Consider the following 15,011-nt stretch of genomic DNA (forward strand, 5'->3'; position numbering starts at 1 on the left):
CTGTCTGTTTAAGGGAAACTTAAGAATGGACCATTTTTATAGTTTGGAAAACTTGGGAGTAATTGTGAGTTTATTTGGGTCTTTCTAAATTCAGTTTAACAGTTTTTATTTTTTGCAATTTCAAAAGCTCAATTTTAAAATGAAAAGACACGTCGAGAAGAGTGGAGTGGGGTATTTATGTGGAATTGTAAAAACTGAAAAAATAGATCCTGCTATTCATTAGTTTGTGTGTGACTCTACAGAGATTTTTGGGAGGGTTTCACCAACTTTTAAAACTTTTTTGTTCTTTTGTAGTTTTTTTGTGTGTGTCATTGTTGATTTAGTTTTTTTCTTTTTTGTTAAAATTTAACAAAATTAAGTCAGTACCTAGCTATGCAACATTTTTAAACAAATACTTGGAATTCTCCAATTTTTAAGGCCAATGCTGCTTACCTTGGAAATGATGTCAATCTGTAGTTGAGTGTTCCACGATTTATTATGCTGAGTGGTATCTCATTGAGATAACTTATCCCCTGTCCATTATGTGTTAGTGGAACAGTAAAAATTAGTACCTCAATTCTCATTTGGTTTAGGGTGGGGTGGGGGAAGAGGGTGTTTTAAGCTTTGACATTTGGTCAATGGTTATTTAATGTATCACTTGAAATGCGTCATTTTAATGTCTGTTTCTCAACTAATAACTGTTAATCACATCATAGAACCCCAAAGTTGGATATTTTTGAGAACTGTTCTATTTCTGCTACCACCTGAACGTCTTCAACAGTTAGGGGGATTTGGGTTACTGTTGGTTTGGGGGAGGTTGATTTTGTTTTTTGTTTTGTTTTGTTTAAGTTTTCTTGTTCAATCTTTGCTCGAACCCAAGAACTTAGGCTGCTAGGTTAGAACTCCTGTCTGCTTTCCTGAGCCTTGTTGCTAGTCTTTATGTTATTCTGGTTTGTTCCTTCTTACCCTGCTAACTTCTAGCTGGACTGAAGGGTAAGTGCTCCCCTATAGCTAGCACAGCTCAGATAATCAGATTAGATTATCTGACACCTGCAATGTGCTTCCCTCCCCCTTAAATCTTCCTCATGTCTAGAATTTGTAGTACAACTTTTCATGTTATTTTCCTGACCTTAGGTTTGAAATGTAAGCTTCCATACTGAAACTAGGATGCATGTGATGTGTGCATAATTGCCTCCTCTCCTTGGCTTTCATATTGGCATCAAATGATCCTCTGAGTAAAGCCAACCATTAACATCTAATTTTTTTTCATTCCAATAATATTAATTAACATCACAACAAAATGGCAAAGAATGCCTTTGTTTCATGTAATTCACAGCTACCTGACTGCTTAATGCCTGAAAACAGATCATTTTGCACTCTGATAATGTGCTGTTGTTGTTGTTGTTGTTTTTCCTTTCCCATTCCAAAGATTCGAATGGTCAGAGTACCAATGGTGTGGTAACCATGGATACCTTAAAAAATAAGTGGGGTAGGAAACCCAGAGATGTTAACTGAGCAAGCCTGGAAGAAATTGCAAAGTACAATTAAGAAAGCAGATGTATTATTTGAACACTAAAGAATTCATTCTACCTGGCTTAAGGGTGTGCTCTAATGTAAGACCCAATAGAGGATTAATTTTGAAAGGAGAGCTACAATACATGGAACTACCACACACAAAAAGAGGAAATTAAGGACAAGACTGAATCCATGTCGCTCATTTACAAATGCTCTGGATTCACAGTCTTACAATGCCAAGGAGGGTTTTAACCTCTGGTCTCAAATGTCATTCTGCTACTCCCCCGAGAACAATGACAACAATAACTTTTTTGGCATCATTTGTATTTGTATTAATTTTTCTAAAAATACCCATGTAAGAGAAAAAGGAAACTTTAAAACTTTAGAAATCTTTCTCTTCACTATTTGAGTTATTCATAAAAAAGAACACACACTTCCTTAATTTACATAGGAAAAAGCTATCAACCAAAAATATGTTGAGGAAAGACTTGACGTTAGAGGGAGTTAGAAAAATTGGTCAAGAGAGCAGGCAACTATGTATTTGAGTATTCTGAATGCTAATTTAGAAGAACTAGGTCATATCATTTCTCCTGACCATTTAATAATAGTCTTTTCTTCAAATTTTTTTTGTTTCCTTCTTTAATTTTGTTTTTCCTCCCTTTCTTTCTTTTTTCTTTTATTTTGCATAAATGTACCCCTGGCTAGCAGACAGACTTTTTTCACCACTTCAAGCAGATACTTAATTTAACTTTACTTTTCTTGAATGTCTGATGAGGCATTTTTAAAGGCTTATCATAGAATGTAAACTTAGTGGGAATTTAGGATTTTGCTATACTTTTTTTAAAGAATGAAAGAAAGGATGGATGAATAGTTGACTGAATGAATTCTGTTCTAAACAAGTTTACATGTATTTGCACAACAACACATTGCTATCCTAGTAGATTTTTAAACAATTGTTTGCCTTAATTCCTTTCTATAGTTTTATCTCATAAAATTTTGCTATATCTTCTTATATTGTCAACTTGCAGTTGCTACGTTGCAGGAATGCAATATAAAATAATTAATTCAATATTAACATAATTCGTATGACCCAAAACCATACTGTAAATCATGTCCCTTTTCATTGCAAAAGTAAATCACTTTTTAAAAGAATATATTCCCACAATCAGGTCTAAAATTTTCCAAACACCATGATTTGATCTAAACAGACCACATTAAATGAAGATTTACCTCACTGTTAACTACATAAGACATATTTAACATATTATTCACTAGTTAATTGAGTATTTTCATGCCATATAGTGAGTTATAGTAAGATTATTAATCAGGTATAGAAAATTTATTTTTGCTCATGTTGGAGTGAATGTAAAAACATCGAGTACTCTGTAAGTTAATACAACTACAGCAGGAGAAAACTAAAATCATTTATTTATTTTGCTTGAGATCATTGACAAAATCTCTGTTATGATTTTTACTCAAAGCAATTGTCTGACAAATAATTATAGAAACTAACATTGAAATAAACATCACACACTTATCCTTTTGGGGGTATTGCCATAATAGTTTTAAATTCAAGATTTCTGCATGACGCAATGTGAGCCTTGAGAGCTTCCAAAGAAGCCATCCTCTTTTGGCCATTCATATTACCCCAGTTTAGTTAAAGGGACCACGAAGCAATTAAGTTGTTTCTCAATTAAGTGGTCCATTTGTGCCTCTGGGAAGCAGGCATGTGAGGACCAGTCTTTTGCTTGCTGTGCAGAGCTCAGGCAGGGCACAACATCCCCTGGTTACTTGACTATTCCAAGGAAAGCTCTTCTAGAAAAATCCATAAACAACCAGCTGCCATCAATCATTGTCATTTCTTTATTTCATGTCTTCTGATGAGGCTGACTACTGTCATTGTTCGTTATTGTCCAAACCATACATTCACTCTTGTACTGTCAAGCAGATATGACAAGCACACATTTTCCAAATAAGAGAAACACAAAGTCACCTTTTAATTTGCAGTTTGGGCTCACAGATGACTTTAGAGTTGCATTAGCTATTCTCTTGCCTCTAGCATCCATCAGGAGTAACAACAGCCATAACTGTGCTCTAAATTTCAATGTTAAAACAGCTACCTCTAGCTTATTACAAAAGGGATTCATGAGATGAAGAGCCTCTTTCGGACAATTTGTTAGTAATATAATCATAATTATTTTCAACAGTGAATTTTTCACTAGCCCAGAAAAATTTCCAAAATGTAATATTACAAAATAAAAAGGTAGATTTGACCTTTTATCTTCAATCCCTAAGCTGTTAGAATAATAGGAAAATTTCAGTAAAATAAAAATTTGAAAACTATATTATTCTTCCAGGAAAATTACATTTATTTGCTGGACATTATTGCAAGTCTATCTAAAAATATGTAGGTTAGAAACAAGATCATATAAGTATGCTTGATATTGAGATAATAGATCATGAAAAATAGTATATGGTTTTTCATTTGTGAGGGAGGAAAAAAGGAAAAGACTATCAAACATGAAATGAACCCAAATATCATGATCAAAGAACAACATAGATGACAGAGTAGTCAATTAGGGACCATAACACTTGAATTTTAATAAAGTAGATTAAATGAGATGAGAGTATAAAACCCACATAATAGTATCACTTTAGGAACCAGTGTTTTCCCAACATTCCTTAAATGTCAAGCCAAAATTACTTCCAAGCAAACTTGGGGCAAGGTTTAGACTAGTTTCCGCTTGAAAGTGCACCTGCTCTCCGTAAGTCTGTATGTTCATCAACCTGCATCTATGTCATGGATAACATTGACAGTGCTTGAAGTTTCTTAATGTCAGTATCAATAGCAGCATTATCCATCCAAGCTTAGTTTGAAGTCAGTCTCCTATGCTCATGTCATAAAGGACTAAAAAATCCTTATGCAATTAAACCCCCGAAGTGAAACAGGTAGCAATGTTTGCAAGGTGTGTTGAATTATGCCCTAATTGCAGAGCCTATAAAATCATATAGCTCACTCTCAGTACATCAGTACATCTGGAGCCGTTGAAGACCAAGCAGGACTTAGGAACTACTTCCTAAGACTAGGTCTGACAAAGGTAAAGATGATTGAAATTGGTTCTTAAAATGTCAATCTTCGATTTCTAGAAAAATACGGTTAATGAAAAAGAGCATTAGGACGCATCTCCCAAAGCGAGAGATCATCCAAACGTCACTGGGGTTTTAAGCAGCCCCTTTACCCTCCTAATTCCTTTTTGCTTAACCTAATGTTCAAATTCATTTTCATTCTCTTGACACATGCCAAATATTGGCAAAGGAAGTGATCCCGGAATGTCCTGAATTCAGGAATTGACTCTTTCATACTGCTTGCTCTGGGCTGTTTTCCCTCTGCTAATGTCAACATTGGAGTTTTCTTTTTCTTTAATCAACCAATTCCAACTGTTTGTACAGGGAAAAATGGAGTTGCAAGGAGCTTTTTTTTTTTTATGTTTGACACTGTGGAAGAACAGACCGGGACAGTGCAAGAATGACTGTATGGTGTTGCTTGGGAAGCGCCCACCAGTTCTTTGAAACAGAATTTGGAACAGCTGGACCACTGCAGTGTTTTATTTTAAAATAGACAACATATGTAATGCATATGGTCCTAGACATGTATGGAGACACAGGCAGACAATCTGAATGGTATCCAAAGACACCTGCACCTAGAATTCTGTTTCCTTCTATAAGATTTTTTTCCCCTAAGAGCACATGTTCCTACTTTTGGATTTGCAAGATACCATCTGAATCCCCATGTGTGTGACTCCTTAATAAAGTCAATGAGAAGTTTCCTGGGATGAAGGTGTCAGAGTAAGCCAGTTAATAATCCCTCCTGAGGACCTGGCTCCTCTAAGAGCTGGCAGGGGAAATAACAGATTAGAAACTTGCCCTCACAGAACATGTTATCTACCAAGGGATTCAATTTTATGTATGTGTCTTGACCACAGAGAAATTGGAAAATAACCCAATGAAAACACAGAAACAGGACATAGGAATTGGTTATACAGGGGCAGAAAAGAAACATAAAGCAGGGAGATAGGGAAGGACTCCCAGCTTCCTAGAAATGATAAGGATTAAGAAACAAAGAAGGAATAGAACATTAGCTATAAATGCAGAGACATCCTTGGCTCACTAACAACTTGAAACAAACTGGCTTTTTGAACACTAAAGATCCTGTTTGTTTACTCCTAGCTAATGTTTATTGAGCCCTTAATATATGCCAGGGCCCTAGGTAGTTTCCAGGTACTTCTCTTCAGATCCTCTCAACAGTCCTCTGAAGGTAGACTTGAATTTAACTTCATTTTATGAATGAGGCCAAGGAGGCCGAGAGGCATTAAGCAACCTACCTCATATCATATACCTAGTGGTAGCAGAGCTAGTCTCAAATCTAGTCTTTGTGACCTGCCTATGCCCAGTCACTTAACCACTTGCTATGCTAGCTCCCATTGAATAAGCTGTTTCCAATCAATGTAGTATATAAATATTCCATAAAATCAAGAAAGAAAAATATTTGTTAATAGAGTGAATTTCTGTATTTATTCTGAGAAGATAAACTTATGATTTTAACAAATACGTACTTACTGCCTACTATGTGCCAGGTACTGTTCTAGGGCTGGGAATGTGGCACAAACAAAAAATACCAAAACCCCTGCTTGGATGAGCTTAAACATCAGATTTTTTTCATTAGCACCTTGAAACAGCACTCCCGGATTACTCCTCCTTCTTTTTTTTTATAACATAATAAGCTCAGTAAATATAATAAGCTCAGTGAAACTCATAGATTTTGTGGGAGCCAGCCACCCTTGTAAGCACTCTTGAGTTGTTGGAACCATTAGAATAATGAGCCCAATTTTCAGTAAATGATAATTTGGGGCAAGTAAAATCCAGAGGCTGCTCGCTTTACTTGCTGGAAATTCCCACTGCATTAAGCTCCATTCCATACATAGTGCACAAGAGATCTTAAGGATCATTAAATTACAGCCTGTGACGGCAGGAAGGGAACTGAAAATTCAGCTCCTCTTACACACAAGGAAACTGATGCTCAGAGAGATAAACAATTCAGCCAGCATCCTACAGTTATTTAAAAACAGAGCTCAAACTGAAATCTAGATCTCCTAGATCCAGTCCTAGGCTCATGCTACAAGTGGATGGGGAGAAAGAGGAAAGAAAGGAGGAAGGGAAAAGGAAGTTTTATTTTGACAAGGTTACTTTTTGAAAATGAAAGCAGGCTGATATTAGGCTTTTCTGTAAGCTTGCTTTAAAACATTAGTAAAAAATGAAATTGTTCTTAAACTTAGACTAGAATTAGCACCACAAAGCTGCATTCATTGAGCCATTGTGATGGATTGGGAGGTGGGGAGTGGGTCTGAATCCAGGTCTCCGTAGAGGAGCCAAGTCGCCTATTCAGATCCATTTCCTGAGTGGCCAGCAAAGCGAAACAGGTCATCAGCAAAGTTTTCAAGAGTTTCAACAAACAAACAAAGAGTAAGAGACTTGAAACATGTGCCATATTTTTTTAACAGCTACAAAAGAGCCCCCTTCTCTCTGAGCTAAATGACCAGTTGTACCATCATAATTGAAGGCAATAAAATAGCCAAGCCAAACTGGCAGAGTAAGGCCCCGGCCGGTTTGTCAGCTTGCAGCCTTTTCTGAGAAACCCGAGAGCAAGAAGCTGCTGCTAGCCAAAATGCCTGATCTATCTGTTAAAATTGGGAGGCGAGGGATGGATGAGGCTTTTTATGAGGATGAAACAGCATGAGCAATTCGTGTGTACCCCATGCTTAGTTTTTCCTGAGTTAAATTGATCTGGGACTGACAGGTTGGAGGTGAGAGGGCAGTCTATCAAAGAGGATAGAGAAATGTCACCTGGATTGCAGGAGTGTCATTATGCCAGGGGAGACTACAGTTGGAGCAGGTTTAAGACACTTGCCTTGGGCCAGAGGAGTCACACACATGCCCTAGAAGCAGCTAGCTTTCCCGGGAGCAACAACTTCCTGGCCATCCTAAGTCAAAGAAGAAATGTAGTTTGGAGACCAAACAACCGAACTGAAAGAAGCCTCCTAGATGAAGCAGCCAACCTCAAGTTGAAAGCACTTTCCTGAGGATAAATCTGAGGCAGTTAATGCAGCAAGGAGGATTCTCTCAGATTCTCTAATATAATTCCTGCACATGTGATATCCTTTCCAAAAGCTGTGTTTTATTATTCTAATGGAGCAATTTGGCTGTTAAAATACACATTCTTCAACTTGCCTTCTGGAAACCGTTGCTTCTGCGAGTCTTGGGCATAAACGACACATCTCGTTCAAACAAGGACCACTTGCTGCTTCTACGAAAAATGACAACTTTTTTTTAAAAAGTCAAACAATAAGGAGGTATAAATCTGACAATACCATGCATTTAGGTTTGAATGATTTATTAATACAATATCAATAAAATAGGAGAAATCATCATCTGGAAGTCACACTGCTAACCATAACCCAAGCTTACAGCCATACCCCAAGCATGGGAGAGGAAAAAAAAAAAAGCTGCCTGGGACTGAGGCCACACATGAAAATGTTATCCAAACTACTCCCAAGTCAGAAATTGATTTTTCCCGTGTCCTGACAGCATCGCTAGTTCCTGGCAGGTCCCCGTATTCCAGTAGAATGTTTCATGCAAAAGGATGAATAAAATCTTTTGCTTGATTTGATATAATATTCTTTTTCTCCATAGTCTGCGTATCAGGAGAGTCAGTAAAGATGAGGTGGAGTTAGCCAATTTCTTTAATGGAGAGCACCTTCATTTCTACCTCTTTAGGATTTGCCTGGACACACACGAGTTGAATTCTCTGAGTTATTTTGCCTGTTGAGTATAGTGTATTTTAGTTACACATGTTGAGATTAATTAGTTAGCCCTTAGGAGGTTTTGCCTACAGCCTTCATCCCGTAAGGAAAAGTGTGAATACATTGAGACTATTAATTCACAATAAATGGCAGATCACAGCCCTTGCTGAGTAAATTTGTTTGTCTCTTTCCTAAGCTTTGCTAACTGAGTAAGCACACTATAAGGAAATGTCCTTGATTTTCACAAACTAAATTCCCATTTAACTTAATCTTCAGGTTTCAATGAAAATCTTTTTTTTTTATTTTTAATTTTGCAGGGTGGGGACTCAAACCTTTTATGAAACCAAATTGGCAATGGGGATTTGGAAGAAGATATAAATATTGTCACTTTGCTGAAAATCAGCATGACCCTTTTTCCAGATAATCCCAATAATTGCAGAGAAATTGCTGTAGACATAACCACTGGAATGGCAGAATCTATTAAAAACCAACAAAGCTAAATAGGCTATCTTAAGCAAAGATCCGATCTGCTTTCAGTGTTTGGTGAAATGCAGGCGAAGTTACAGTCTTATGCTTAGTTTTTAAAGAACAACATAAATGCACTGGAAATGTGATCATTTGATAAACATGTTGATGCCAATATATTTTTGCCTAAATGCAATAAACTCACCAGTAAGTGATGCAAGTTGACAATGGGAGGTAAAAAGAATATCTTGGGGATGTTGGTGGGAGGCAACAGGGAAACAGCTAACGTTCATAATGTCTAGTGAATTCCTGTGTACTTGAAATGTCAAAGAAAATGTGATGTGTTTCTCTAAATTGTGTCTCTCTCTACATGTATAAATGAACAGACGCAGATAGAGCTCAAAAACATGGCATGGATGAATTTATCTCTTCCAACCCCTGTAACTTTGACCACGCTTCCCTCTTTGAGATGGTACAACGCCTTACTTTGGATCACAGACTTAATGATTCCTATTCTTGTCTGGCAAGTATATTCTTTGGTCTACAGCAATTTAAACATAACATTTTTTTCATTTAAATATTTCTCTACCTTTATGTCAGAAGCTCTTTTCTCCATTACAGAATCCCTTTAACAATTATAAATGTGTTCCCGATTTCCTGGGTTGAGATAGTTTTACTTACCAAAGAAACAAGACTGAGCGGGAGGAAGTTATCAGTAGAAACAGATCCAATTCCCCAGCCTCCCTATCTTAGCTTCCCCCTTTTCAGCTGCTACATGAAAAATATTCCCAAGAGGGTAATCGACTTTGGCACCTGCTTGTGGAGAACTTGTAAAAATTGCCTCAGTAGCTTAGAGTTTAAGATGCCCTTCCCTCCCCATCCCAGATCTGGTAATCCTATCTCATTAAATGAATGTATTCTCTTTGTGTATTTTCTTAAAGGTTAAAATGATTTGTAAATAAACTTTATTTTTCATAAGCTAAATTGATTTGGGTTTGTTTGTTTGTTTGGATGGCTTTTTTTTTTCTTCACAATATTCACAGCGTTTTTTCACCCTTTCAGGGAATTTTTTATGGTGCTTTAGTTATTTGGAAATTCAGCTATCTATCCAGCAGGAGTATCAATATTTCCTGAAATCCTATTTTAAAGCTAGATTTAAATGATTTAAATTCAAGGGAGTGCTATTATATCTTTACTGGATTTCTGAAGATACATTTTTGGCTTTAAACTATCAAATTCAAAAGCCTAAAAAAAGACCCAATTTACTTCCTCCTCAAGCCATAAATTGTTATTTCATTTCTTAAAAGTAAATGCTATTAATCCCACTTTATAGATGGGAAAGATGAGGGAAAATGATGAAATGTCTTTATATAGAGGAAAATTCTCATCCCTGATTCTAAACACTAAAGTTGAGAAAAATATCTCTATATAATATTTATACTATATAATAACTAGGGTTAACATATTGATACTAATATGTATAATAAAAATCTCTTCCTTTTTTCTAATTTTTATTTTAAATTTCTTTATTTTTTGTACCAAAAGCCAAGATATAAAAAATTGTAGATAAAATAGTCTTAAAAACAGAAACGGAATTATGTGGAATAATTTATTAATCTGTATCTCATGAAAGATTCATTGGTTATCTCAGGTTTAGAATTCCTTCATCAAAAGGATCTGAACTTTGCCAAATTGGAAAGGAACACATCACTTTGACTTAAAAAAAAAAAAGAAAAAGGAAAAGAAAAAAGCTTACCTTGCATTGCAAGGCAATTTTTCTCAAATGTGTTTTGTACAATTATGTGATTGTTCACATAATTATAAATGGCATTCATTAAACTTGTAAGAATATGCCTCTGAACTTAAATCATTCCGTTTTATATATAATTACTATTCCCTTAAGGAATTTTTTTGAGGTATATTATTTTCAAGACTTTTTTACATTATCATTTTTTAAAACAATTTTCTTTGTTTTGAGATTCACTGTGAAGGAGAGTTTATAAATGCTCTCTAAAAAAATTAAACCAGAAATGAAATATTAAAACTTGCTTTCCATTAGTTACTTATAGGCTTAAAATTATGGTCCAGAATCTAAAATTAATTATGAATAGCATAAAATAGCTTCCTTCCCCATTTGTATACCTGTATATATTAGTCATTATTCCAAAATTTCAGAAAATAACAGAAATTAAAAAGGACCTTATCTCCTGCCTCTGTATATTCCATTTTCTCATTATTACAATCTTTTTTTCAGTTAGTTTTGGAGACCGACCAGCAGGGATACATAAATTTTTCTGTGTCTTCGACTGAGTTCCTAATTGATATTTCTTCAACTCTTTTCAAAGCAGCTATTTTGGCATCTACAAAAGACTTGGTGTCATCTGAGTCGTAGAAAATATATTTTAATCTTTCACAGCAGTGTTGTTTCTAAGATTTAGCATTTGGGGTAGCAGATGGAGTGGCAAAGAAGTTGCCTATAGGGGCAGCCCACTGCCTCGACTACTCTCCGCCCTCTGCAGTAACTTATAATTTGAAATAGGAAAGATGCCGTCTTTCGTTGGATGCATCACTGAGCTGCATGTTGTCAATTGAAGATTCCCAGATCCCTAATACAAGATTAGAGTGTTGCAAAGGCCTCTCTCGCTGTACTTCTGTGGCCTCTACCTGGCCCCTAGTCACTTTTTCTTTTTGCCTTTTCTCTCCCAAGATGGAGCAATATTCAAAAGATGACTCAGAGAAGACCCTCAAAGTAAAATTAAGTTCATATTTAAAATAGCCCCAAATTTCCAGCTTACAAAGTATCACCTAAATTGGTTTATTTCTTGCTTTGAACAGACACTGAAACCAGAAAACACAATTTTATTTCAGGCTCTGCTTAAGGGTGACCTTGAGTGACAACTCACTCAGCCTCTCTGAGCACCTGTTTTCTTAAGTGCATAATGGGGCTAGCAATTTCCATCCCATCATGCCACCAAACCTGCTCTAAATTGGAGATCTGAATTCCCATTGTCTTGTATAGCAGAGTTTGGACTGGTCCGTTAGCAAGCAAATAAATAATAAGAATACAAACAATTACCAGAAGAGAAAATAAAACTCTAAACCAGGACACAAGAAGTTCCTCTCAGTTTAATGGAATTACATCTGATTCACAACTTGAAAACTAAGCCATGCTGTTCTCTTTGGAGAGTTGCGTTATTACCTTCATTTAAAAAATTTTAAAAACACTCCTTCCAAAGTGAAAGGATTTATGAAGTCCTGGCGTGTATGTAGATCAACCCTAAAATTTCTTCATGCTCTAGAGTAGAGAAAACAAGAAGACTTGGAATAAGACAGAGCTGGATTTGAGTCCTGCCTCTGTTTTGTATTATCTGTGTGAGTCACTTAACGACCAGGATTTCCATTTTCTTGTCTTTAAAATAAACCTTCTCTGTCTACCTTACAGAGTTGCTATAGGGCTCAACTGAAAGTTCTCTGTTAAGTGTAAAACTCTATATCAATGTAGAGCATTAATGTTATGATTTCCTCTTATCAGTAACCATGACTTTGCCACATCCCCACCCCAATACTCCTTTAACGTGTATGGTTCAGTGTTCAAGCAGTAGGTGAAACACTGTTTCTGGAACCAAGCTGTCTGCTAATCCCGCTCCATCACTCACTAGGAAATTTTGTGCCCTTCCTGAACTCAATCTTTCCATCTTTATAACATGGATAACAGAATGTACCTCATAGGTCCATTGTGAGGACTAAACCACAATATGCTGTGCACAGTGGCTGGCACATAATAGGCAATCAAGGAGTGTTAGCTCTGGCTATTTTTTAGTCCCCTTCTCTAGCCACTCCCAACTCTAGCAGCTCTCCAGAAAACAACCTGTATTTAAAAGAAAGTCTCTCCTTTATTCTTTATATAGGGCTGGTTCAGTCCTGGCCAGGTGTTTGTACTAGACGAGTATTGCGCCCGAAATGGAGTCCGGGGGTGTCACCGACATCTCTGCTACCTCAGAGACTTGCTTGAACGGGCAGAAAATGGCGCCATGATTGACCCCACCCTTCTTCACTACAGCTTTGCCTTCTGTGCATCCCATGTCCATGGGAACAGGTAAGTGTGTATTCGTGTGTCTAGAGGTGATCCTTAAGAAATGGCACTGGCAATGGTTTATGGCTAGTCTTGCTTTTAGGATCTGCCTGTCCTCATTCCTTCAGTAGTATGTGCACACGTACACACACACACACACACACACAAAGCGCACTAACTTTCTTCTCCTTTCAAGAAACTTAAAATAAATGGCAAGCAGGGGTTCTAGGTCAAGCTCGGAAGTTAGACCAATCTAGGTTCAAATCATAGTTCTTCCATTTACTAGCAATAACCCTGGTTGGTAATTAAGCCCTTTGTGCCACGGTTTTCTCATCTGTAAAATGGGATGGTTGTATACCCCTGGGGTTGTTGAGAGAATGCAAGTACATATAAAGGGCTCAACGTAGTACCTGAAACATGGCAAAGACAATAAATATTTGCCTTTGTTTTTGTTATTTATTTCATAATTGCTTAATGATTACTTCCTTAGTGTCAGTCACTCTGATACACATTTAGTATGTGTGGTGAGTAAAAGCCAGACATCAAACAAGGGCAGAGTTACATTCAGATTGGTGCTCTGACTCTGAGGAAAGGGAATAAAATTCCATGACAAAATTTAATAAAGAAACATGACTCAGATAGAATGGCAAGATGGCAAGGAGGACCTCCCTGAGGAAGTGATGCTGGAGCTGAGAACTAAAGCATGTGTAGGAGTTGACTGGTTCCAGGCAAAAGGAACAGCATGTACAAATGTCCTGCAGAAGGAGGAAGCCAAGTACATTTCCAGAGCTGAAGCAAGCTAGGTGAAGCTGGAAGGCAAAGATGATGATAACACTTTTAATTTAACCATAGAGCCTGGAAGAACTTTTGAGATCACAGTCTAATCAACCCCCTCATTTTGTAGGTTTTATATACAAGCCCAGAACGTCAAGTCTCCTGACTCTGTACTAAGTACTCTCTTTCTTTAGACCTTGCCCAGCTCCTGGAGGAAAAGATCCATGTTCTGAATAATGCAAAGCAGCAAATAATTTAAGAACATTGCCATTTGGCTCTGGAGACATGGAATAAATTTCCACACTGCCACAGCCAGTTTACTATCTCAATGTATGTAGTCTTGCATTAGTATAAAGACAAGCCTATATTATTCCAAAGCTCCCCAACCAACAGCCAGTGAAGCCACACCCAGGAAACACTAGGTGGCTTCAGAAACCCAGCCTCAGATGCAAAAGTCGCTGCTCTGGAGAAATGCACATGTGGGAGAATCCAGAATTGACTACATTTATTTTAAATCAGAACTGTGTCAGTCATCTTCATCTTTGCAAGCTATACAATTAAAATCTCTGTAGGATTTTTTTCTGTGCTTTTCCTCCTTCTAGCACTGATGTATTTTTACGAAAAGCAACTTCAACATTTAGAGCTAGATAACAATGGCATTGTAGGTTTGAATATTTAACAGGCAACAAGGTTATCATCACCTCCCATTGTTATGAGGTTTGCTAGCCCAGCATGTGACCTTTTATTTGCATAAAAGATACTCATGAAAACTCTGATACCTGGGGGGTATCTGTGCATAATTCTGCTTTTTATAAATATGTACACTTTGATGACTATCTGTTACAGCCTCTTGGACTGAATTTTTTAAAGAGAGAGAGAGAGAGAAGTTGCATTATATTCTCTGGGTTGTCACACTGTATTCTACATATGTTACTGAATAAGAAAGTGTTATAAAATAATGAAGTGTTTTTGTAAACTCCCTGGTAAACATCATCATGAATTATGATACACATTGTCTGGATTTCATATTGTAAGACTGCCACTTGATTCACAGTTAGGTTTATACATCTTGTCATGGAAACAGTTTTGGATTTCTTATTTTCTTTTCAGTTCTGATTTTCCTTATGCAAGTTTGCATCTTTTTTTCTTATTATTTTAGTTTGAATGCATTTGCGCCTGCTTTTTCATGCACCCTTCTTTTTCTTTCTTTTGTTTGTGCATGTGCGTGTGCTCTTGATTCTCCTATGGCTGGCCACACTCTGTGCATGCCTCATGCGACCACCCCCTCTCCAAAGTCAACAAATGCATGTGTACCTTAGTGGGCTGCCACCAAATACAGATCCTGAAGG

The 15,011-nt window shown here is 36.9% G+C and overlaps 1 protein-coding gene across 8 annotated transcripts in view; it reads left to right on the forward strand.

Annotated features, from left to right (window-relative positions):
• The window catches only part of CADPS (calcium dependent secretion activator), a 472,988-nt gene that overhangs the window by 324,269 nt on the left and 133,708 nt on the right, over positions 1-15,011 (forward strand). For all 8 annotated transcript variants that reach the window (XM_054482477.2, XM_054482473.2, XM_063661889.1 and 5 more), the window contains exons 12-13: positions 9,203-9,339; positions 12,725-12,912. In XM_054482477.2, coding sequence (XP_054338452.1) covers positions 9,203-9,339; positions 12,725-12,912 — 325 coding nt within the window. The remainder of the gene's footprint in view (positions 1-9,202; positions 9,340-12,724; positions 12,913-15,011) is intronic.

This window comes from Pongo pygmaeus, chromosome 2, assembly GCF_028885625.2.
Source record: "Pongo pygmaeus isolate AG05252 chromosome 2, NHGRI_mPonPyg2-v2.0_pri, whole genome shotgun sequence".
Lineage (NCBI taxonomy): Eukaryota > Metazoa > Chordata > Mammalia > Primates > Hominidae > Pongo > Pongo pygmaeus.